Here is a 26,301-nt window from a genome sequence, read left to right on the forward strand (position 1 = left end):
AGACACAGGCAGAGGGAGAAGCAGGCTCCATGCAGGGAGCCTGACGTGGGACTCGATCCTGGGTCTCCAGGATCAGGCCCTGGGTGGAAGGCGGTGCTAAACCGCTGAGCCACCCGGGCTGGCCTAAAGAATCTTTTAAAATGAGATTAAGAATGGGAAGTTTTTTGTAACACCAGACCAAGAAAACTGTGAAAAAGCAGTCAGTGGCAGTGAAATTACTGAATATATTTTTCTATGAAGAATCTAATATAAAAGTATATCCTTTTAAAAAGCTGTGTGTCAAGAATCTAGTCACTCTTTCTTTTGGAAGAGGAGGGTCCTTGTTATAAAAGAAACTACCAAGCACTAACTCCGATAGGGAAGACTAATTAAAAGCCAAAGGCCACGGACTCTTAGGGCTTCCAAAAAAAAGAGACCGACAGAGGCCAATGTGTAGCATGCCAAGCATGTAGCAAAACCAACCCTCATGCCACAAGTAGCTTGCCAGTTTTTTTTTTTTAGTAGCTTGCCAATTCTTAATCTAATGCTTTCATATCAATTATTCTCATGATATTCTTGCAAAGTACACCCAGTTGTCAGAAATAAAACAAGGGACTTCTAACTACAAAGGCCATTAATTTTGTTAAGACAAGAATTTATCTGAGCTAATCAGCTGGATAAAGTTCAAGTCAAAGGAAAATTTCCTAAGAGCTTAGTTGTTGAAAATTTATATTTGGTTGATATGGAAAAAAGACTAGAGAAAACAAGGCTGCATTTGTTTCTCTTGCTATTATATTAGTGTTCAAAATCCACAAACAAGTCTATAAGGAAGAATGTCTGAATTTATTTCTATTCTACTATTTACCCCTTACAGTAAACATTTATATGTTTTCCTGGTTACTTTTTCTCTACATAATTAATTTTAGTAAGTGGAGATTACTGATTATCCTATGATGTATGGGGCTCTAGGCAAAGCACAGATGAGTATCACATAATTGCCTTTTTTTTTTTTTTTAAAGGATTTTATCTATTCATTCATGAGAGACACAAACAGAGAGGGTCAGACACATAGGCAAGGGGAGAGCAGGCTCCATGCAGGGAGCCTGATGTGGGACTTGATCCCAGGACCCCAGGATCACACCCGGAGCTGAAGACAGATGCTCAACCACTGAGCCACCCAGGCGTCCCCACATAGTTCCTCTTAAGTAGGCAGTCATTTAATGTAAAACTAGAATTTCAAAATACGTGTTTACTCAAATGATTCAGATGCACAAAAAACTTTATGATGAGCTTAACAACTTAAAATGGGATTGTAATGACTGACTTTATCATAAGTTCAAGATGCCTCATACATTTTTCATTCTATACGTTAAGCCAGCGAATAACACAGAAGGTCACAAAATGTATTGGAATAGCGGTTCCCAAACTGGCTGTGACTCAGAATTGAACTCGATAAAAACAGATTACCCAACTTCACCTCCAATCTTTTTTTTTTTTTTTTAAAGATTTATTCATTTGTTCATGAGAGATAGAGACAGAGAGAAGCAGAGACACAAGCAGAGGGAGAAGCAGGCGCCATGCAAGCAGCCTGACGTGGGACTCGATCCCAGGTCTCCAGGTTCATGCCCTGAGCTGAATCAGGCGTCGCTAAACGCTGAGCTACCCAGGCTGCCCTAAATGAGAAATCTTAATAAGTTGTTAATGCTGGAAGCTGTATATATAACAAAGTTCCCAGATGCAGTCAGTTTAGCCCCAATGACTCTAGAAAGTGTCCTATATATCCTAGGGATATGTCTTGAGTGAAAGTACTGAAGAAGCTTAAGCTATGGTTTATAATGATAGATATAAAACTATGGAAACAATTTAGTATTGCTTCTCTACTTATGCATATTAAACTACTTCAAATCTTTTCTCACATAAGATAGGTATATAGTTTATGGGTTAAGAATTTGCTCAGTCCTTGAATCCTTGCTGACATTTAACTAGCTAAGTCACATTGGATAAGTTATTTTAGCCTGTTTGAATCGTGATTTCCTTAGCTATAGTTATAATGTGCTGTAAGGTTAAAAGAGATAGCTTATATGTAATTTAGGAGAGCTTAAAATACTAATGTTAACTCACCATTGAACACTTCATTAAATTCTCCTGGGGGTGCATGAGTGATGAATTTAGCAGCTATGCGTACCTAAAGAGAAATAAATAAAATAATATATAAAAGGAGAAGGAATTAACAGATTACAAAAATTTGATCACATTCCTTGAAATAATACTTCCTGTTTAAATCTTTACTGTTTAGAAGCCTTCAGAGTTTTTCACAAACATCTCAAAGCTTTTATCATCAATATAGGATTCAGGGATAGCCATGCTGCTCTGATTAAGTTTATTTTTCTTTAAAAAGTTGAATAATCAGTTTTTGGTCAAAATATACTAGTCACAAAAGAAAGCATTTAAGCAAATATATCAGTAAATTGGTAGGATACCAAGTTGCATTTATAGTGTTTATCCCAATGCAATGATGGTTCAATATTGATAAATCAGTATAAAGGAGCAAACCCTTGTGATTCTCTTAACTCATGCTGGAAAAAAAAATTCAACACTCAAATATCATAAAGCAACAAAACCACTAATTTTGGGTAGGCATAAACTTCTTGAACTTGAAAAAGGATTTATCTACCCAAATTCTACAGCATACCTAATAATGATGCAATAAATGCAAGCAATAATAATGTCCCTAATCTTAAAAACAAGACAACGATGACTTCTATCACCTAAAATATTAAACACTGTACTAAAGGTCCTGAAGGTACTATAGACAATATTTTTTCTGTTTTTCCTTCTAACTCCGTCTCCTGCCCCCTAATGCCTTCTACATTTCTGGATCTCCTAATTAGAGATGGGTGTTGAAATCTTAGGATCTAATCTGCATATCTCATTTTTTCTTCTATATTTTTATCTTTTGTCATTATATACTTTATTTGGGAAGAAGGCCTCAGAGCCCCATTTTTTCAATTCACTAAAATGTCTTCATTTATGTCTACTTTGCTATTCAGATAATTATTGTAACCATTCTATTTTTAATTGCCAAGATTTTTATTTTTGTGTGTATAATAATCTCTTGAGTCTCCTTGAAGGTATTAACTATATACTGACTTTAAAGTTTTGCTCAATAGTCTGTTTCCTAAGACTTTAGATCTACTTTTTGAGTTTGGAGCTTTTTAGTACTGGTTCCACAAATGGAAAAGGAACACCAAATGGAAGACATTTGGTGTTCCTACTCGAATTTAATTTAGTTTGCCTGTTCTGTTTACCTGCAGTTTGTCTCTAGTGATTGCAGGGGAGAGAAAAAGTAGAATAGCTGCTGGGTATTAGGAGTGGTTATGAGCAGATTAATTTCTGAGGGAGCCTCATAAGGACCAGAGGCTACCTGGGACATTGCTCTGACTCTGTTCTCAGTGCTCATTCTCAATGCTGTAGTCTGAGGACAAATGCATTTTTGTCTGTGGTTTAGGCCAAATGGGAGAGAAAAGAGGAGCCAAGTGGTACAGTTAGCTTACAGAACAGTTCCCCAATTAATCTACATCAAAATTGTTCTGAGTCCTTTCCTTCTTCCTCCTTAAATGGAGTTCCTCCAAATGGCACCTACTTCTGTAACAGTTTTCTTTGATGTATTTTGGGTTATGATTTCTTCTGATCTTACTTTTGCCCCTCATATAGTTACCATTCTGCTTTCTTTCTATGAAGAATTGCTAAAAAATTCTGGTCCAATGATGGTGCTCTAATTTTTTAAACACTCACTAGTTCATTTCTCCCCTTATTCTATTTTTCCCTACTCTTTTCATCCTAATAAGGTTTGGCACAAAAGGTGAGGTGAAACCATGTGCTCAGTCTGCCATATAATTTACTCTCTTAGCTCTCATCAAGTCAAATGTGAACCACAAAGAATATACAAACCTATTTAAAAGAAAAAATAATTTGGGGTATCATTCAGCAATATACATATATAATTATGTTGTTAGCAATAGGTCTGACCTCAAATGAGTCTTGCAGTATAATTCTAACACACTGTGACACAAAGAATGTTGAAAATTCCCTAATTTTTGATGTGATAATGAGTATGAAGATTATTCAACTCATTGATGAGGGGCAAAGAGGAACATGATATATCTACCAATAAACTGAGCCCTGCTTTCCAAATAGGCATCCTCTGTTGACCCCTTCATTTCCTTCAGTTTTAAGTTGTGGCTGACACAATCAAATAAGGCTACCATCAAAGTTAAACCATTCTTTTTTTTTTTTTTTTTTTTTTTTTAGATTTTATTTATTTGAGAGACAATGAGTGAGTGAGAGGGAGAGAGAACCTGAAAGACTGCACTGAGCAGAGCCCTCTGAAGGGCTCAATCCCACAGCCACAAGATCATAGCCTGAGTCAAAACCAAGAGTTGGACACTTAGTCAACTGAGCCACCCAGGTGCCCTAAAGTCACACCATTCTTAAGCAAAAAAAACCCCTCTCAAGAGTCATTTGAAAATAAGGCTGGATGGGCAGCCCAGGTGGCCCAGCGGTTTAGTGCTGCCTTCAGCCCAGGCTGTGATCCCAGAGGGGATCAAGTCCCACGTCAGGCTCCTTGGATGGAGCCTGCTTCGCTTCTCTCACTACCTGTGTCTGTTCCTCTCTCTCTCTCTGTCTATCTTTCATGAATAAATAAAATCTTAAAAAAAATTTTTTTTGAAAAAAAAAAAAAGGCTGGAAACTGAGAAGAGAATTAGAAGAAGATGAAAAATACAACTTTAGGTTTATACAGATCTTGTATGACTTCACTCTTATTCTAAGAAAAATAAAAGAAAAGCTGTTCCATGGACAAACTTATCTCTTTAGTCAGGAAAGGCCTACTGACTGATGGAGCAAGGTAGACTGGAAAACCTGGATTCTAATTACTGGCTGTGTCAGTCCATTAACTAACCAGATTTATTTATTTTTATTTATTTTTAAAGTTTTTTAAAAGATTTTATTTATTTATTCATGAGAGACACACACAGAGAGAGGCAGAGACACAGGCAGAGGGAAAAGCAGGCTTCATGCAGGGAGCCCCATGTGGGACTTGATCCCGGGTCTCCAGGCTCACGCCCTGGGCTGAAGGCAGCGCTAAACTGCTGAGCCACCCAGGCTGCCCACTAACCAGATTTATAATTCTAGAAACATTACTAATCTTTTTTGGTCCTGAATTTCCTCATTATAATCCAACTCCTAAAAACAATGAGAAGATCTGCAAAGTTTCTTTGAGCTACAAAAGATTTTTTAAGACTTAGGAAACAAAACCTGTATGTAGACTGTGGAAGCAGAGATGAGGAAACCATACCACAAAAACCTTAGAATATTCTTATGTACAAAAAGTTAGAGAACCCTGCCATGACAGGGTAATTACAGATAATGTATTATTTTACTGAGATGAAAACTGGTGGGGATTAAGAAGAATAGTCCATAAAGCTCCTACATTAACCAAAGCAACAATAAAAAGAGCAGTTCTAATTAGGAAACAAGAAATGCTGCTCAACTCATGAAAATCATACTACAGCAGTTCCCATATGGAAAGCCAACTGTGGATATTTGCATTGGCATGTTCAGTTAATCATATTTCTGTCCTCATCAACTGTTGTTGTCAATCACTCAAGAAATTAGTAAGCCTACTCTGAGAGTAAATCTATTTTTTAGTCTATTTGTGGTAAATCTGCTGAGTGGCTATAGTGTATCCCATTCTGTCAAGGTGCATTTCCATAAACCCTTACATAATCGCGAAACTCCCTTCAGTCAAGAAAATTTAAGTGTTCAAAAATATATTCATATCTAACTCAAAAAGAATATTCCCTAAGAAGAGTAAAATTACAGCCATATTTTACAACTACGTATGTAACAAACTGTTTGAATAGGTAATTGTAAAAGTTATCAAACTGAAAATTCAAGATACTATTCTTGAAGTTATCCCCAAATTTTCAAAAGTTACAAAATCTGGGGCTCCTGGGTGGCTCATCTGGTTAAGCATCTCTAACTCTTGATTTTGGCTTATGCTATGTATGATCTCTTGTTTGTGAGACTGAGGCCACGTCAGGCTCCAGGGAATGGAACCTGCTTAAGATTCTCTCTCTCTCTCTCCCCTCACTATTAAAAAGAAAGTTATAAAACCTGATGGACTTAGCTTGATCAAAAGAACAGTCATTTGGATAATCAATGAACTAAACGATGCATGTTAAAAAAAATAATAATTCAGGGGCAGCCTGGGTGGCTCAGCGGTTTAGTGCCGCCTTCAGCCAGGACGTGATCCTGGAGACCCGAGATCGAGTCCCACATCAGGCTCCCTGCATGGAGCCTGCTTCTCCCTCTACCTGTGTCTCTGCCTCTCTCTCTGTGTCTCTCATGGATGAATTAATAAAATCTTTAAAAATAATAATAATAATAATTCATACATTTAACAAACATTTACTGAGTACCTAGAAAGAGAAGTTAAGAGTAAATAAAGATTAAAGACTGAATAAGATTGTCACTGTCCTCAAGGACCTCACACATAGATCATAATACAGCAAGCAAGTATTAAGGCCACAGTGAGGCACCAAGAAAATGTAATCAACTCTACATATGTGTACAAGGAGGGTTGATGGGATGGCCTTTGATACCGTGAGGTTTGAGACAGATTGAAGGATGAGTAAATACTAAGGATGGCATTCCAGTCAGAGAAAACAATACGTACAAACTAAGATAACACAGCACAAGATACTGAATACAGATATTTAAAAGATATGCAAAATGTAAAACAGTGCTACTTTTCTCACTAATTTTTTTTTTTTGTTTTGGAAAATAAAGTTGTTGTTTTTTTTTAAGATTTTATTTATTTATTCATGAGAGAAATAGAGAGAGACAGGCAGAGACACAGGCAGAGGGAGAAGCAGGCTCCATGCAGGGAGCCCCATGTGGGACTCGATCCTGGGTCTCCAGGATCATACCCTGGGCCAAAGGCGGCGCTAAAGCGCTGAGCCACCCAGGCTGCCCGAAAATAAAGTTTTTGTTTTAAAAACAAAATACCAATCATTTATGTTAACATATACTAATTATGTTTTTTTTATCTAATTATGGTTTTAAATGAATTAATGCTTTAAAAATCTCTTGTTTTAATATCTATTAAGTAGACACAAGCTATATAAATAAAACTTGATTCCTAAGAGTATAAAGGGGTCCTGAGAGCAAAAAAGTCTGAGAAGCATTCTCTCTGCTAATGTAGGTTTGATGTTTATCATATGCTGTTAAGTGAAAAAAGTTCACACAATGATATATCCCTGTTGTATTAAAAGTAAATATATTTACATATAAGTATAACTACTAATTTTAATTAGGACTTCCTCTGGTATTACAAGTTATTTTTCTTTCCTTTTTTGGCTTATCTCTAGATTCAAAAAGTTATATAAGGAATATAAATTACTTGTATGGTAAACAGAAATTTTTTTTCCTGGAAGTTTGTACTTCTTAATTCCCTTATTTAGCTCACCCATTACTTCCTTACTTGTATGTTAAAGATAATTTTTAAATTTTTAAAAATCAAAAGAAGCATGCCAACATCTCTTATCCAATAAATTAAGTTTTTAAGGACAGGGCTGGCTGGCTCAGTCAGCAGAGCATGCAACTCTTGATCTTGGGGTTGTGGATTTGAGCCCCACACTGGGTACAGAGATTACTTAAAAATTAAAAAGTCTTTAAAAAAAGGTGAAAGAGGACATAAACAAGATAAAAGCTTTGGAGTGACATCAAAACTGAAAGCAATGGGTCAAGGAAGCTACAGGACAGGATAAAGTGAAGTTAGTAAAATGCTAAAAGCAACAAGGAAGGCTTTTTAAAGTTACACTTGCATACGCTTTTTGACCATGAGCTCAGCCTTATTAACTGCCTAGCTGCACTGTGCCTTATGCTAGAAAGTACAGGATAGTTAATTGGTTAAATGAAGGGAAGATACTCAAAGAAAAAAGTAAACTAAAAGCTTGCTTCCATTTTCTAAAGGAAAAAATGCTTACAAAGAGCACAAAAGTCAGAGGAGAGGAGAATATCAAGTAGTAGTGTGTAAATCCAGCTTTAAGTGCTGAAGACATAATTAAAGTGCTAGAAAAACAATTAATCCCCATAAATCTGAGAATACCAAGAATAGGAAAAATGTCCAATTAAAAAAGGAAAACATCCCCCAATTTTTTTTTTTAAGATTTTAGTTTTTATTTATTCATGAGAGACACACAGAGAGAGAGAGAGAGAGAGAGAGAGAGGGAGGGAGGGAGGCAGAGACACAGGCAGAGGAAGAAGCAGGCCCCATGCACGGAGCGTGATGTGGGACTCGATCCCGGGTCTCCAGGATCACGCCCCGGGCTGCAGGCGGCGCTAAACCGCTGCGCCACCGGGGCTGCCCCATCCCTCAATTTTTAAATGAAACTTGGGGAGAAAAAAAAAAAAAAAAAAGAAACTTGGTGAGAGTTGAAGACATAAGCATCGGCAAGGGTGAAATTCTAAATGAATGGTGAAAAAGAATGTAGCCAATTATTAAATGCCAAAGGTGTATCTCAAAACACTGTTATGGTCAACCATGCTCATGTTATTTTCTAAGAGCTACTAAAAACGGTGGACTACTTAGTATTAGATAAATCTTAGTATTTGGCAGTCTGACAATAGACTTTGAAGTGGCAAGATGATTTCTCTCTCACTCTAACAATACCATAAAAATACCTTGAAATAGTAGTTAAAATCTTAATGCTACAGTTATATATTCTCAATAAAAATCTAAAGTCTGGAGCGCCTGAGTGGCTCAGTTGATTGTCTTCCTTCAGCTCACGTCATGATCCCGGGGTCTTGGGATCAAGCCCCACCATATTGGGCTCCCTGCTCAATGAGGAGGCTGCCTCCCGCGCAGCTCAGGCCCTCTTGCTCTCTCAAATAATTACATAAAATCTTTTTTTTTAAATTTTTATTTATTTATGATAATTACACTCACAGAGAGAGAGGCAGAGACACAGGCAGAGGGAGAAGCAGGCTCCATGCACCGGGAGCCCGATGTGGGATTCGATCCAGGGTCTCCAGGATCGCGCCCTAGGCCAAAGGCAGGCGCCAAACCGCTGCGCCAAAAAAAAAAAAAAAAAAAAAAAATCTAAAATCTGCTCCATGGTCTCCAAGGCCCTTCAAACTCTGGCTCCCTCACCCTCTACTATCTAGTTGCTAGACCTTACAGGTATACTCCTGCCTCAGGACTATTGCATTTCTTGTTCCTTTTGCCAGAAACTCTTTTGTCAGAGCATCTCTCTTCATTCAAGTCTCTGTTCAAATGTCACCTTCTGACTTCCTGACTCCTATATACAAATTAACCATGATACTTTCTGCGCCCTTTACAATTCTACCCCACTTACTTGCTTCTTCAAGGAACTTGTCACTACTGAACTACAGGGATGCACGGGTGGCTCAGTTGGTTAAGTGCTGGACTCTTGATCTCAGCTCAGGTCATGATCTCAGGCCTCGTATAGGGCTCACTGCTGGGCGTGGAGCCTGCTTAAGATTTTCTTTCCCTCTCCCCCACTTCCTCTGCCCTCTTTCTAAAGAAAAAATAATAATAAACTAATAATGTTCCTTGCTCAACACTCCTAAAAGAATTCCAAGAACAGAGTACAGGTTAGCAAACTGCTAATGTAAAACACCAGACAGTGAACTTTTTAGGGCTACATGGGCCACATGGTCTCAGTCCCAAATGTAAACAAATGAGCAAAACTTGTTCCAATAAGTTTTATTTATTTACTTATTTTTAATTGAGGTATTATTGGCAAATAATGTTGTAAACATTTTAAGTCTACGATGTGATTTAATAAACATATACATTGTGAAAAGATTACCCTCACTGAACTAATTATTTTTTAAAAGATTTTATTTATTTTACAGAGAAACAGCACAAGCAGGGGGAGTGGCAGAGGGAGAAGGAAAAGTAGATTCCTCACCGAGCAAGAAGCGGGACAAGCCGGCTCAGGGTTCGATTATGGGACTGTGGGATAATGACCTGAGCAGAAGGCAAATGCTTACCCAACTGAGCCACTCAGGCACACCCTCCACACCCTCTCTGACACTGAGGTAATTAAAACATTATTTTGAATACTCTAATTTGTATGTCATGTTAACTTTCAGAAGTCATGAAATATTTTTCTTCTGATTTTCCCCCCAACCATTCAAAAACCATTAGCTTAGTCTATATAAAACATGCAGTGGATCTGATTTGCCAAACCCTGGCACAGAACATAAGAACTCATTATGTTTGTTCCTTGCTGTATACCCAGAACTGAGACCTGGCACATGCTAGGAATGTAAATGAATGACTACTATTTTATTGTTTACAAAACTATCATAACCAGTTTTTCTTTGATCTTAAAACAGCTTGTATAAGCAGACAGGCAAGGAATTATTATTATCCCCACTATAAAAGGAATAAGTTCAGAGAGTGTAAGTGCCTTGTATAAGGTCACATACTTGTATAGTGGTGGACCTGGAACTGGACAATCACCTATACTACGCAGTAGTAACAAGTATTAAAATTCAGGAGGATTATCTTTAGCATAGTATCACATGGATTTAGCCTAGTCCTTTTAGAATTTCTTTTTTAAAACCAGGAATTGAGTCAAAACTTTGCTTATAAAAGCTGTAATTGAAAAAAAAAGTTGGAAGGGATAAACACAATGAAATAATAACTTTAAAAATCAGTATTATCTAGCTTCAAAACTGGGTGAAAACGATGACATTTGGTAGAGGTAAACAAAATCAGTGGCAGAAGTAAAAGGGGAAAGAGAAATGGCTAAGTAGTGACTGCAAAAATATTTTTGCTGCACTACAGATGAGGGATGATACTTCTAAAAACTGATTTAGTCAGTCATTCTTTTTAAAGATTTTATTTTATTTATTCACGAGAGACACACAGAGAGAGCAGAGACACAGGCAGAGGGAACAAGTAGGCTCCTTGCAGTGAGCTGAATGTGGGACTGGATCCTGGACCTCGGGATCATGCCCTGAGCTGAAGGCAGATACCCAACCACTGAGACACCCAGGCGTCCCTGCGTCAGTCATTCTTAAGACTGGGGTGGGGGAAGAAAGTTGAAAGCAGGTATATCCCATAGAGGGGAGGCATGTCATCCCCAGCCTAGTTGAGAATCACTGGTATGGAGGTTCTAATTGAACAAAAACTTAACTGTTAACAAGGCTTTTAATTAAATAAGGCTTTTAAAACAAGGCTTTTAAAATAAATCCCTATTCCATAAAGTAAGTTTCACTGCACATAGCATTTATCTGCAGTGAAAGATAATAATTCCACCTAAGTTTTATTTTTAAAAATATATTTTTTTAACTAATCTCAACACCCAACGGGGAGCTTGAACCTGCAACCCAGAGATCAACAGTCACACACTCCACCAGCTGAGCCAGCTGGGCACGCCACCATGTATATAGTTTAAGTTTTTAACAAATTTTTATTTTTATTTATTTTTTAGAGGAAGGGAGGGGCAGAGGGAAAGCGAGAAAGAGAATCTTAAGCAGGGTCCATGCCCAGTATGGTGCCTGACATGAGGATCCATCTCACAACCCCAAGATCATGACCTGGGCCAAAGTCAAGAGTCCCATGATCCACTGACTGAGCCAGCCAGGTGCCTGCACAAATATTTTAAAGGGAAAATACCCAAGTCTTATACACAATTCCAGTCCTTCATATGCTTAAATACTCCAATAATGTTAAGTTCATGGAATCTTCTATATTATGTTTCTAACCTATAAAGGGGGAACTTAGAATCTATAAAAGTATTCCTAGATTTCAGTTTCCTCCCATTCTCCTTGTCTTTTCACCTCTCCAAAAGGGGGAAATAAAAATACCTAATCCTTGCAAGGTTCAAAATTTCATTATTATGTTACTAATATGTGTACTGAAAGTTTAAACATCAAACTGAGAAAGTAATATACCTTACTGTTCCCCAAAAACTGCTTAATTTTGTTAATTTTCATATATTATATTTTAATAAACTTTAGAAAATGTATTAAAAGACATTTAGAAAATCTATAAAACTTAGGTTTTTAGCTTATTAATAATCTTTTAATAACTCCACATATTTCAATATTACATCTATTAAAAACTGTATTTTAAATATCATCCAGAGGGAGAAGGAGAAGCAGACTCCCTGCTGAGCAGGGAGCCCCAATGGATTCGGCCTTGATCCTAGGAATCCAGGATGGTGACCTGAGCTGAAGGTAGACATTGAACAAACTGAGCCACCCAGGGCAACTAGCCCCTCATCATGTTATTTTGACAAGAATGAATTTTTTTTTTAAACATACCTTGCCTCAATGTGGTTCATTTTTTCATCTCCTTCTAAAGCTTTCGGTCTATCAACGATAAACTGTCTGGGGCAATAATTTAATAGGCAAGTTCCAAGATGTTGACATGTATTTATGATAGTATCAAAGCTCTAGAATTCCAGTTTCAGTGCCTTTATCAAATAAACAAAATCCCTTATAGGTGAGGGTTCTGAAAGGCTACTCAGAGTTTAATTTGGGGTTGTAATTCTAGGAAAAAAAATATGTTTTCAGAGATCTCTAGGACCAAATGGAATATTGGTTTCATTAAAGAGCTTACTGTTAGCTGTTTTTTAAATTTTCAAATAAATATTATTTTCCTAATTTAGAACTAGAGACATTGTAGAGACCCAGAATGTACTCAAAAATAAAAATTTAGCTGTATTATTGTTTATTATCCTTATCAGTAAGGGCAAACACTTAAAAGCATAAAACATATGTCTTAAATTAGGATCAATTTCGCAAAAAACAAATGATGGCAGTTTCAAGTAATTTGCTTTGTTTACTCTTCTAAAAGCCATGCTAAAGTAGTTCTTAGAAACGGTTTTCTTTATTAGCAACCAATTATAAGTTTTGTCAGATATAGACAATAGGTAGGGAAAGCAAGCAAGTTTGTTTTAAGTAGAGCAATTTCATTCACTCATTCATTCATGGAAGATCTAATTGGCTTTATTAAATGATTCATGAATTGGGCAGCATCCCATCTAGCAAAAAGATGCTCCCAGCAATTTCATTTTGAAAACTTCTATCAACTCTAGAGAATAACTGCTTGAAAATTTATTAGAGTAATTATATAACATACATGGAGTACCAAAGTCTCTCCTTGACCAAATGTTTGTCAGGGTCCTCTGAGCCCTCTTAGGTAGGCCATCTTGGCTCCATCCTATCTATGGCCTACCTAACCCAGTCCTAACAAGAATTCTTAGTTTAGTGAAAATTCTCCCACTTTTGATATGTGATCAAGTTCCTTATCCCCCATCTTTGATTTGTAAGTCCTCAATCTGCCTTTAGTAAGAATCCTATTAGATCTGTTTAGCAAAAAAAAAAAAAAAAAAAAAAATCTGTTTAGCAAGAGTCCCTCTACCCTTGATGTGTCCTCTTAATAATTTTCTATCCACTGAACCCCTCACTCTGCTTGATGGCTATAAATCCCCAGCTGTCTTTGCCTCATTTGGAGCTGAGGTCTAGCTCTCTCCCCTAATGAAAAAAATATTGAATAAAGTCTTATTTTAACAAGTGTCAGAATAATTTTTTAACAGGTCATCATTGTATGTCACCTAGTATAATAGTATATAAACATGACATACTTAAGCATAAAACAAGAACTAAAAAATCATCTCTTGTCTATTTAGTTTAATTATTTATTTAGAGACTTTACTTATTTATTCATGAGAGAGACAGAGAGGCAGAGACATAGGCAGAGGGAGAAGAAGACTCCCTGAGGGGAGCCTGATGTGGAACTCGATCCCAGGAACATGACCTGAGCCAGAGGCAGATGCTCAACCACTGAGCTTACCCAGGTGCCCCAGCTCTTGTCTATTTTATTTTCTAGTTAATCTTTCCCAACTATTCCCTTTTAACTTCTCTATGCACCAAGTTAGAAGGAAATCATTTCTTTGTTCTTATTCTAGATTCTCCTAATACAAAATCTCAGCATGTTGGTAAGAAGATTTCCAAGAATACATCTTAAGTGTTAGAAGTTCAAAGTCAGTAGTAAGCCTTAAGACATCTACTATTGAACAGAAAAAAAAATTAAGTACTGGCTCAACCTCAGTGAAGATTAAAAAAAGTCTTACCTTAAATCAAAAATAGGATAGATATTCATATGGAAGGAGGTAGAAGACCCTATTTGTTTTAATTAGAGGATCTAAATGTCTATATCAAGAACTGAGGAAGTAAAAAAGTCTATGTTCTAATGAGTTAGAAAAAAAGATAAAAATGACTGAAAAAGATCACATAAGCAACTTGTTGCTTAGAGGCTTACATGTGTTAAAATAATACACACTTTCACCCCCTATCCTAGGTGACTGGGCAGATAGCTAAAGTATTCTAAGTGCCAGATATACAAAAGTGCACTGTTTTAGAAATAGGAAGACCAAGTTAAGAAACTAAGGAAAAATCCACACCAAACACTGTGACATACAGATGCCTGAGAGCAATGACCAAAGTTCAAAAGGCAGAATCTGGTGGTAAGAACCTTTGCTGCATGGAAACAAAAGCAGTGGAAAACAGGAAGCTTTTGACTTTAAGACCTAATGCATATCTGGCCTGTTATGGCATTCTAAGTTAAAGGTACATCTTTTTACCAATTTTATCTTTTCTTTAAAACCCTTGGGAGTCAGACGTGGTTTCACATGCCAATTTTATCATTTAATTGCTTGGGTCTTAGTTTCTTCATCTGTGGGTAAAATATGTGCGCAAATCTAGGACTGCTTTAAGAATCTAAAGAGGTAACATGAGACAGACTTACACATAGATACTTAAGTTTTCCCTCCCCCCCAAGCAAATGCCTAGATGTTACTGAATTCTGAGTAACATATTTTCTTTACAGTTCAGATCTTTGTGTCTACCAGTTTATTTATTCACTCAAAACAACAACAAAACACTTTACTGGGTCCCAGGCCCTGAAATGAGTACTAAAGATAAAGACAAAAAGAATAGTGAAAGAAGCCAATAAATCGCCTTTTCCCTTAAGCTGATGGTTCTGAACTTTTGCTATATGTTAGGACACCCTGGAGAACTTTAAAAAAAAACGATGCCTGGGTTTCACTCACAGAAATTCTGAGGTAACAGATACAGGGTAAGGCTTAGGCATCTAGCTGTTTATTTTTAAAAGATTACATACAGTCAGCATCTTGACTTCAAATTTTTGTATACCACTGTCAGCAAAATAATTTATACAAATAATAGCTCTCAGTAAATATCTAGCAATCATTTAAAAATAACTGTAATTCAAAGCCAAATTTCTAGTGCAAATACAGAGTAAAAAAACCAAAGAGGAAAGAGGAGATGGATATGGGCTGGGTTAGTGAAAGACTACTGTAAGGCAGGGGAGAGTGGGTCTAAACCGAGCTCTCCAAAGTGCTTTAGATTGTAGGGGGAACAAGGAGAGGGGAAATAAATGAGGGGGCAGTAAGAAGGACAAAGGTAGAGAAAAAACAGCCTTTTGTAAGCAGACCAGTTTTGTATTATCTGGAGATTTTAAGAGTAGAATGAGATGAGTCAGATGGCAGTAGGTATGCTAATATCAAGTCAGATTTTATTCTGTAGGTAACAGAGAAGCGCTGAAGGTTTCTGAGTGGGAAGCTCTGTTAATAAAATTAAACTGTTAGTAATATGGAAGTACTGGAGTCCTCAATACAGCTTCACAAAACTTGGAAATTAGTCTGTCCTTCAAGAGTTAGCTATGAAATCAAGACAGATGCTATTATAGTGAGTTTCATTCACTCATTCAACAAATATCTAACAGTGTACTGTGTGTCATGCACTGTTTTAAGCAATGGAGACTCACCAGTGCATACACTTGTGGAGCTTAAGTTCTAATGGAGAAACAACAGGTAATATTAAATAAGCTACATGGTATGATAGCCATTTGATAAATGCTAAGGAATTTAAAAAAAAAAAAAAGGAAGGGCAGTGGACAATGAAATGTTAGGATTTGGAAATATACAGGGTTACCAGAGAAGACTTCACTGGAAGGCGACTTCTGATTAAAGAGTTGAAGGAAGGGATATAGAAGGAAGAGAACTCCACTGTACAGAGCAAACGCAAAGACCCTTTTGGGTGAGAATGTGTGGCTAGAACAGGGAAGACCAGTAGAGAATAGGTAGGAGATGAGGTCAGAGAAGTAAGTGGTAAAGATACAGAGACTTGTAGCCAGAGTAAGAACTTTTATTCTGAAGAAGATGAGAAGCCAATGATTTTGAGCAAAGAAGTGACATGTTCTGATTTACATTTCCTATCCAGATTATTCTGGGTGCTGTGTTGAAGACAGCCTAGCCTGCTGGCTGGTGAGGAGGAAGCAAGAGTACTAGCAGGGACACCACAGAGAAGACTATTGCCATAATCTAGGTGAGGAATCACAGTGGCGTCTTCCAGAGTATTTGGAATAAAGGTGTGGTGAGAAACAGTCAAATTCTGGGTGTATTCTGACGGCAGAGCCTACAGGATTTCCTAATAGACTATATGTGGATTGTGAAAGAAACAGGAATCAAAGATGACACTAAATTTTCTGGCCTGAGCAACTAAAGAATGAAGATGTCTTAAGAGGCAAAGGACTACAGAAGCTGTAATACGTAAAATTTTGATAAGTAAAGGCTTCCTTTCAGCTATGTAAAAACAATGTTCACTGCTGTTAAAAGTTAAAGGGTGCCCTGCCCCAAAATCTGCCATGGTCTTGGTGTTGCGTATATATCTCTTTTAAGGAGGAAAATGTCATTAAAATGTTAGACTATATAATTAACTTCCCTGCTTCCAACTCCATGCTTAAAGTGTGAAAAAATTGTAACTTGATTTCCCACGTTCCTGACCTACCTGAAAAATGTTTCTAGTCTTTTCTGTATTTATTAAATTAGTTAAGCTACTAAAAAAAAAAAGATTTATTTGAGAGAGAGAGAGAGAGAGCGCAAGAGCACAATCAGGGGGAACTGCAGAGGGAGAGGGAGATGCAGGCTCCCCACCAAGCAGGGATCTCAATGTGGGATTCAATCCCAGGACTCTGAGATCATGATCTGAGCTGTCAGACAGATGCTTAGCCAACTGAATCACCCATGTGCCCCAGTTATGCTACTTATATGTTAGCTTCATTTGTCTAGCTATTGTAAGTTTGTCCCTGAGAGGGCAGCCCGGATGGCTCAGTGGTTGAGCGCTGCCTTCAGCTCAGGGCGTGATCCTGGAGACCACAGATTAAGTCCCACATCAGGCTCCCTGCAGCTTGCTTCTCCCTCTGCCTGTGTCTCTGCCTTTCTCTCTTTCTTTCTGTGTCTCTCATGAGTAAATAAAATCTTAAAAAAAAAAATTTGCCCCCGAGAGATTTGGTTTTAATATTCTAATCAATCAAGTTTCCAAGCTAATAGGCAAAAGACTAAGATTTGGACAGTGGTTCTCAAGTTGCACGGAATTACGAAGTTTACTAAAAAGATTCCTCAGCAGTGGTCTTCTAAAATTCTGATTCAGTTGGTCTAGGACAGAACCCAGAAATCTGCTTTTGAAAGTAGCACACCAGGGGATGCCTTGGTGGCTCAGTTTAGGGTCTGCCTTTGGCCCAGGGCATAATCCTGGAGTCCCAGGATCGAGTCCCACGTCAGGCTCCCTGCATGGAGCCTGCTTCTCCCTCTGCCTATGTCTCTGCCTCTCTCTCTCTCTGTGTGTGTCTCTCATGAATAAATATAAAATCTTAAAAAAAAAAATTAAAGTAGCACAACAGTGACTCTACTGTGGGCAATAATGTTCCAAGGTACTGCTATATGGTAACATTCTTAAGAGGACAGTGCTCTTGGCCCTGTCATGAGGACTGTTGTGACCATTAAATTTCCAATATCATGTGTTTCAGTACTCTGAGTTATAAAACGTTTCAGACACTATAGATGGCACACCTGAAGAAACTCAAGAGTTCTAAGCTAATTTAGCAGTAATTATAATGTAGTCACAACCAAAGAACATCAATGTTTCAGTATCTATAGAACTATCTATGTCACTACAGCATTAAACTTGACTGCTGTATAGAGTTGTGTCATTGTTTTAGTGGAATTGTTGGCTATCTTAAATTTACGACCTACCATCTACTCCAAGGGATTAAAGTGGGTAAGACTGCAGGTCTGGAAGCAGAGTACCAACACTACTCTTACTAATTATGAACACTGGATTCATACATTTTTAACATCAAATGTGCCCCAGTTTACTCAACCATAAAATGTGGCTAAGTATCTATCCTGTGGGGGGATGTTTTGAAATGAATACATATTAGTACATGAAATAACTACCACATAATAAGAACTTAAATGTTACTCCAATGCAAAACAAAGAAGTCTCAAGGCAAGGTTCTCATATGTTCCAGTGAACTTACTACCTTTCTTTGGTGCAGTTTGGCATTATGCTATCTTCTTGCTTATGTTATATTCAACCTACAGTGCATATGATCCACTCAACTGAGTATTCTATCGCATAGCCCTGGTCTAACAACATGTATGTGCAGTCATAGGAATGATAAATTTTACATACAGCTCAAAACTTAATAGTGTGAAGAACTATGGTAAACCAATAAAAATATAGTGAGATAAAAGAGGCTGAAGGCAAAGAGAACTAAATGTTCTTAAAAATAATTCAAGCATCAGAAAAGGTCCTGAATGAAGACTAACAGGAGAAGGAATGTGGATGAGCCAGACATATTGTTAAGTCAAAAGTACACCTGTCTGTATATGCACAAAATAGAAAAGGTACTGAAAAAACTGGTAACATTGGTTGCCTCTCAGGAACTGGGTGGCTGGAAAACAGGGGTGAGGGAGACTTTTTACTCATGCTCTGTCCTACATTCTAAGCACATGATTATAGTTTCTACACATCAAAAATAATTTTCTTAAAAATACTAATGGAAATGGCGGAACAGAACCTTATGATAGGAAGGAAGAACATACAGAACTAGAGTACTAATTGAACATGAGAGAAGAAGCTAAGAAGGAAAAAGATGATGCCAACGTTCTGAGTCTGTATGACTAAAGGGAAACAATGGTGGGATGAACCGAAATGTAAAGAGTATCAGGAGGTTCTGATGAAGGGAAAAGAGAAAACAACAATGCACTTAAGTGCATGTTAAATTATCACGTACTTCAGAAATCCCCAAGTAGTTAAACTGTCTTTAGTATCATGACTGATTTCTCTACCCAGGGTTTTTAAGAGCCAATCCATACAAGAACTTGAACTTTTTTTTTTTTTTTTTTAGCATGTGAGAAAATGAGAGAAATTCATGCACACAGAAAAGCACAAATGATAGTTGATCTTATATAGCATGTATTTTCTGAGCTCTAAAGGACAGAACTTAGAGCAGATGAAGGAGGGGGTTCTTCAAGGTTAGATGCACATATTCACAGTCATTCTGGTATGTATAAGACTTTGCAGCTTTATGGGATTTACTAGGTAAAATGCTCCAAGAGGAATCTAATATTCCCAGCAGTGGCATGGCATATCACTAGTAATGGCAACAGATGCTCAGGCACTATAAATGCCCAAAGAACCCAGAGCATGCACATTCTGGAACCCAAGAAATATCTAGAGATTACCAGAAATAACTGGGGGTGAGGAAGCATGAGCTGAGGAAATATAAGAACGAAGGAAGGTGTGATTGGTTTCCTTCGTATCAACAGGTTGTGCTTCAACTATGTACCTGGTGCTATGCTAGGCACTAAATAAAAAGATACAGTTTCAGTTACCAAAGAATTCAGTTTTGTTATCAGGGCAAATGTGCAAAAGCAGACAGATAGAAACTCTTGAAATATTTTAATATTTCAGCTGCCTGTGTCTCTGCCTGTGTCTCTCATGAATAAATAAAAAAAATCTTAAAAAGAAGTTCAATAAACTTTGTTGAGTTACTTTGATACAATTCTTTATCTATTTTACAAGAAAACGGAGGCCCACACAGGTTAACACCACCACTGTGAATTTTCCAAAATCACACTGGTGGCTAAAAGCCCAGCAGAGAGAGGCCAAATCTCCTGACACTCAGAATCATTATTTCTCACATTTCTAATTCTCTGAAGGGACAACTCTATTCTGTTTTTTTCGCCCATGGTTACATGGGAAAAACAGTAAAGTGCAAAGTGCAAGGCTTCTGATTCAGACAAACCTGAGTCTGAATTTTCTGACAAATTATAATACTTTGCTTAGCCATTAAGGCTAATCCTAATAAAATAGATGTTCTGGGAGAAATTATAATAAACCTACACTCTTAACCAAAGATGGGGCATCTGAATTTGTACCTGCTTAGGCTTTATGCTCCCATCCATGGATTTTTTAACAGATTCTATGAATACTACTCAGCTAAACCAACTGAAAAAAAGGAAGATAAAAGAATAGCAGTATTAACACTAACTGATCACTTGTCAGAAAATACCTAATGCAAATAAGCTCTAGCATTTATCCTATGACGGTAATAAATCATCTTATTAGAAGATTATTAGTTTATTAACTAAGGAGATAATATACATTTTAAAAATCCAGTTTAAATGTGTATTTTTTCATGAGCTCTGAGAGAGCCCTCAAATTTCTGTGTCTATTCACATTTTCCACATCTCTCCTAAATAATTTTGATAAACCTCTTTCTCAAAAAAGTGCCTTAGAGATGATATAATTGTCTAAGCTTAAAGCATACAGACTCATTTCTCAGTTATGGCATTTTTGAGGTGGTTCACAAATATTCTACTAGTTAAGCTGAAGGGAAAAATATGCTAATTGCACTTTTTTTTTCCCGGCCTTAATTCTCTCTGCAATTATGTTTTAAAAATGCTGAATCATGAAATAAAGGAAACAGACAGTGCAAGGACCCCAAGCAAGTAGTTTGTCTCATACTTCAAGTTTCCTAATTACGGTATCTTGTCATTTTGGTCTTGTTAAGCATTTGGAACCAAGTAACTGAAGACTCTAAGTGAATAGAAGAATACACTCATTGTTATTCTCAGAAACTAAACTCAAGAATAAAACTAAAAGCATTTATTTTGCAAGTTATTTTACACTTTCAGCTTCCTGTTTTATTTAGGCAGCTCATCATGACCATTTCAGGTAACAATGTAGAAGTTAAAAAACCCAACTTCCTCTTTGTAAAGTGATAAAAACCCCAAGCAGTTACTTAAGAGAATGGTTGATCTTACCAGCTTTTATAGAAATAATTGCAAGGAAATCAAAGACTATCGACACCAAATTCAACTCTGGGTTTTCACTGCTTTTAGGAAATGCAACAAAGATAAAAAGCAATATTAAAATATATTCAGCATCATGACATAAATGCCTTAAAAACTCGAAATCTAATGCAATTAAGATCTTAAATAGGATAAAATGGAAACTTCAGAGTTCCTTCGAGGAGGAATCAATGCAAATTATGTCTGAAAATATCCTGATTTTAACATTTTTTTTGGGGGGGGGGGATCCCTGGGTGGCTCAGCGGTTTAGCACCTGCCTTCGGCCCAGGGGGGTGATCCTGGAGACCGAGGATGGAGTCCCATATCAGGCTCCCTGCATGGAGCCTGCTTCTTCCTCTGCCTGTGTCTCTGCCTCTCTCTCTCTCTCTCTCTCTCTCTCTCTCTCTCTGTGTGTGTGTGTGTCTCATGAATAAATAAATAAAATCTTAAAAAATAAATAAAATTTTTCTGTAATTGTACTTTCATTGTGAAAAGTTTATAGGAAAAGAATCTCTTTTTTTTAAAGATTTTTTAAAAATATTTTTAACACGTTTGCTGTATCATTATTAAAATTAAGCAACAAAAGAAGTATGCTAAGAGATTAGAGGAAACTGGTCACAAATCTGCTGTTATAAAATCAAGACTATTAATGTTGTTGAACATTGTCATGTCCAAAGACATCTCAATTTGCACTTGAAATACATTTTCTCAAGTTTAATTAAAAAGGCATTCTAATTTTGTCATCTAGTTTTGTCAATGACAAAAACCCAACAATATTGGTAAATGTAGTATTTAGTGAAATTTTAACAATATTTTTCCTTAAAACAAGTGAACCATCAGTTCAGCTAACAAATGTAGGGTTATTGTGATTTTTACTATAATTTAATTTCACCGGCATCATAACTATTTGCCTTAGACTAGACATTTTATTGCAGATTCTGTTCGGCATAAATTCATATATGACACCCTTTTCTCCCCTAAGTCTCACACACAAAAATTTTCAAGAACGAGAAAATTTAACGCCAAAGTATTATTCAATGGCTTGTGTTTAGCACATTCTTCAGTGTTTCAAAATGACATGGCATACATAGGTATGACATATCAAACTACTCTGTACAGAATACTCTTGGATCATTAACGTTCCCTTGTGTCATCTCTTCTCTTGTATTAAAAAAGAAAGAGCCCAGATGCATTTATAGAGCACACAAGACTGCACATTTTGTAACAGCCACTGTGGGAAATAAAAGACATAATTCTTGTCCTATAGCGAGTCATCTAGTGAAATCATTCTAATTTCTGCAGGCCCTAAAATCAGGTATTCACTGAAAAGCCTGACAAAGCATTAAGAAAGCTGTACAGTTGTCAGCAAAAAGTTATTCCACCTAACGTAGAGTATGCGCTTGTATCTAAAACATTTTTAAAGAAGTAAATACGCAAATTACACGCTTACAAATTTAGCTATAATCAATGACACCACAGTGGAGCATCAAAGACGATGCTTTGTCCAGACCGAATCTGTTACCATGAAGTTTATGTGCTATATAAAACCTTTATGGATTCAAAAAAAAAACCCGCTGGCTATTCTTGATTTGTGAACAAGAAAGGGAAAACTCTTCTTCAAAAATTACCCTTAATAGTATGCAAGACGCAAGGGATGGAGTCATCGCTTATTGTGTACATACGTGCAATCAATCAAGGGAGGGTCTACAGGTAAGAGTGGTGTTCAAATCCTGAGGTAAATATCCTAAGGCTTGCACATTTATTACTGAGAATTAGTTCAGCCAATAATGAGAAAAGTGGACGGGCGGGCAACACACGGGGACCTCTCCCTGTCGAGGAGTCGTGACAGCAAAATCACTTCCTGAGGAAGGAGGAGCAAAAGGGAAGTTAAGAGGCCACCCTGACCAGGAAGTGACTCGCCCTAAACTAGCCTCAATCATATCTAAAAATGGGGGGCTGGGGAGAGCCCCAACAGTTAAAGGCGGTAAAATAACTGCTTCTTGATCCGAGACATCACCATCCACCCCTCTCTTAATTACAGAAAAGAGTCCACAGTCACGACTCAATAAAGGAAAGTCTTTTCTCTTCCAGGAAGGTCACTGGGTTGTCACTCAGGCCCAGAGGGAGAAAAAGAGTTGAGGAACGGGGAACTGGGGCCACTGTGAGGCAGAGGAATGCCCCTAGAGACGGAAGTGTCCCAACTGCAGCGGGCATGCCAGCACGGCCCAGCAAGGTTCTTTTCCCTGGGGACACTGCCAGGGTTTCCACCGCAGCCAGGTCAGGCCCCTGTTCCCTGTCGCCGGAGGACGCAAAAGAGAGAGGCGGACCCCTTACCTTCTCCTCATCCGACACCCGATCCTCGAAGTCGGCCATCTTGGGCTGCTCTGGCCCAGCCCGGCCCGGCCCCGGCGCGAGGCAGGCCGGGAAGGAAGCTGAGTGATGGAATCACCGCGGGGGCCGTCGGAGGGCCCCGCCCGGAAATGCCGGCCCAGAGGGCGCCATGTCAGTTACTGGCGGGGGTGCTGGCTCCGAGCGCCGGCCCTCGGGGAGTCTGCAGCTCTGCCTCAAGGCTGGTCCTGAAAGGACTTTAAGTCTAATAGCTTTCTCACTGAGTTACATTCATGTCCCCATTCATCTATGAGGCGCTGGGCGCGTGTTTCGACTACTGACGCCCGAGCTCCTTCCGACAAAATTAGAGTAGCAATTGCTAGCCTAGGTTTTCCCAGTACCCGTGATCTCCGTGGCAGCCGAGTCCAAAGGGTTAAGTGCTGCTCGGGCCCTGAACCGGTCGGTGGCTATTCCAACCCCATAAATAGGGTTAAAGGTGACCCTCACTCGTATGGAAGCAAAAACATTTCAGTCCGAGGTCACATCTCAGTCCAGTTCCTCCAGAATCGGCGCCGCTAGCCACCCCTTCCCGCCCTCCGAAGGAAAGGTAGACTGGGACGCTCCTCCACCTTCCAAGTGTCTTTGGTCCGCGTTCCTTGGACCTTAGCTTTCACAGAGGCCACCTTCAGGTCCGCCACTATCCCAGGATTCCCGACTCCCGGCTTCCGGCCCTTCTCCCCTCCCAGCTCCCGGAGCCTGCGGGAGCGGCAAGATGGCGGACGGCGACGGCTTGGGTGAAGCAGCGACCGCTGCGGCCTCTCCTCCTGCACCTCCTCCCGGCCTGAGCCCGTCGCTGGGCTGGAGGGAGCGACTGCGGGCCGGGCTGGCGGGGACTGGGCCCTCGCTGTGGTTCGTGGCGGGGCTCGGACTGCTTTACGCTCTGAGGGTTCCGCTGAGGCTGTGTGAGAATTTGGCTGCGGGTGAGAGGCCCAGACCTCCCTGGGGACGGGGGGAGGGGGCTAGGAGAGTGGCTGGGGGCAAAGGGCGGAGATCGTCCGCAGTCCCTGCAGGGCTTCGGAGAATGCGTCGGCGGTGCGGGATCTAGTGGGCTCTCCTCCGGGGCCGCAAGTCCGCAGCTGGTTGTCAAACCTGAGCCTCCGCTGTGGGCTCCTCCCTTGAGCTCTTAAGATCCGCCCTCCCGGTTCTGTCCTCGCTTACCCGTGGAAGAGCCGCCTGACAAGCTGTAGGATTCAGGTAGCAGAACAGATGAGAGCATTTTCGTATCGGCTGCAGAATTACATACACCCCCGGCATCGGTAGAATCCCTTGAAAATCATTCTTCTGGGTCTCTCGCCGATTAGCTAAGAGTTCCCACACCTAGACAACAAAGATGAGGGCTTATGTATTCAAAGGCCAAAAAGGAAAAAAAATGCCGTGAACTTAGCCAACCATCGTCTCATCTTAAGATAGTCCTGTCAAGAAATGATTTTCGTGGTATTTTGGTCTGTTCTTTGCTTTAGGCTTTATCTGGAGTAATAGAGCAGCACAGGAAGTAAAGGGAAAGAGAGCCACAAACCGTGACGGGTTCTTCTTTCAACATTTATAGAGAGCTTGCTTTGTAGTCCGAGCTGAAGATGCAAGGACGTGTAAGAAGTGATGATTCCCTGGATTCTGCAAATACTGCCCCTGACCTGTAGCCAGGGCAAAGTGGATGGGAGCCAGGGCCTCTTACCCTGTCATTACAGTATTTCCATTCAAGCTCTGAACAAGATGAAAGTACTTCGGCTGTGTGATGGCTGTGACTGTCACTACCTGTGGTTTATTTTTCTGTCGCAAGAAAAGGCAAATGTTCCCTTTTCTATTTGACAGGATGACATGAAATACTGTAAAATAATGTTCTGAAATATTTTGGACTTTTTAAAACATAGGTTATATGTAAGCTCAGATATGAGTAACATATCAAAACAAACTAAATAAATTGGCTGAAAGAGCTAATTTGGTGTCTCTGTAATGTTAATGAAGTGCTTACTAGTCATATGCCCAGCAAAAATTATTCATTGACTTTATCATTTATTTTTTCCATGTGTTAACTAGATACACCATTTAGATGAAAGTAGTTAACTATGATTGATTTTTATTTATTTCTGAAACCTGTTGTATTTATGAGACAGTTATTTGAAGTGGAAAATCTGGTCCAGGCTTTCAGTGAGTCAGATGCAAAGATCTCTCTCAATCTGTTGCTCTTCTCTTTGGTTTATTTTGCCTCTCTAGCTGACATACCAAATACATACACATGCTGTTTCCTTCTAATTTAAAACGGTGGTTTGTATCCCGCCAAAATAATTAGGGAGTGATTTTTAACCTCCTTTGTAGCAGAATGTTTATTTAGTTTATCCTTAGAGATTTGCAAAACTTCTTATCAAAGTTACGGTTTATAATTTCTTGATTCTCAAAAGTAATCTAAATTATCTCATCTTTATTTGCTTATTTAACAAATTATCAGTTTAAAATGCTACCCTTACAGGTTCAAAGGTAATTTTTAAGATATGATAGAATGGAAATTCAAAGTGCCTTTTTAAAAGTTACAACTTTCTCAAATGAATCTCATACTGGATATTAACACTATTTATATCCCTCCACTCATAAAGACTCCTGCATATTTGTAACTTGAGTATTTTGAATTTGCATTTTTTTAAACTTTGCTCTTTTTTTTTTTTTTTCC

At 38.5% G+C, this 26,301-nt stretch overlaps 2 protein-coding genes and 1 long non-coding RNA gene across 4 annotated transcripts in view; 2 read left to right on the plus strand and 1 right to left on the minus strand.

Moving 5' to 3' along the window:
* Positions 1–16,916, plus strand: part of LOC129501352 (uncharacterized) — a 44,847-nt gene extending 27,931 nt beyond the window's left edge. Inside the window, exons 2-3 of the long non-coding RNA XR_008662721.1 lie at positions 9,925–10,110; positions 16,333–16,916. This is a non-coding gene — a long non-coding RNA (uncharacterized LOC129501352). The remainder of the gene's footprint in view (positions 1–9,924; positions 10,111–16,332) is intronic.
* The window catches only part of CAPZA1 (capping actin protein of muscle Z-line subunit alpha 1), a 47,237-nt gene extending 23,514 nt beyond the window's left edge, over positions 1–23,723 (minus strand). The window contains exons 1-2 of the mRNA XM_055312414.1: positions 23,586–23,723; positions 2,101–2,164 (exon numbers count right to left, since the gene is read on the minus strand). Of these exons, the coding sequence (XP_055168389.1) occupies positions 2,101–2,164; positions 23,586–23,624 (103 nt within the window). The 5' untranslated portion in view covers positions 23,625–23,723. The remainder of the gene's footprint in view (positions 1–2,100; positions 2,165–23,585) is intronic.
* A 596-nt stretch (positions 23,724–24,319) lies between these two features.
* ST7L (suppression of tumorigenicity 7 like) overlaps positions 24,320–26,301 on the plus strand; it is a 68,447-nt gene continuing 66,465 nt past the window's right edge. For both annotated transcript variants that reach the window (XM_055312410.1, XM_055312411.1), the window contains exon 1: positions 24,320–24,559. In XM_055312410.1, the coding sequence (XP_055168385.1) occupies positions 24,352–24,559 (208 nt within the window). In that variant the 5' untranslated portion in view covers positions 24,320–24,351. The remainder of the gene's footprint in view (positions 24,560–26,301) is intronic.

The sequence above is a fragment of the Nyctereutes procyonoides genome, unplaced genomic scaffold (assembly GCF_905146905.1).
Source record: "Nyctereutes procyonoides isolate TBG_1078 unplaced genomic scaffold, NYPRO_anot_genome, whole genome shotgun sequence".
Lineage (NCBI taxonomy): Eukaryota > Metazoa > Chordata > Mammalia > Carnivora > Canidae > Nyctereutes > Nyctereutes procyonoides.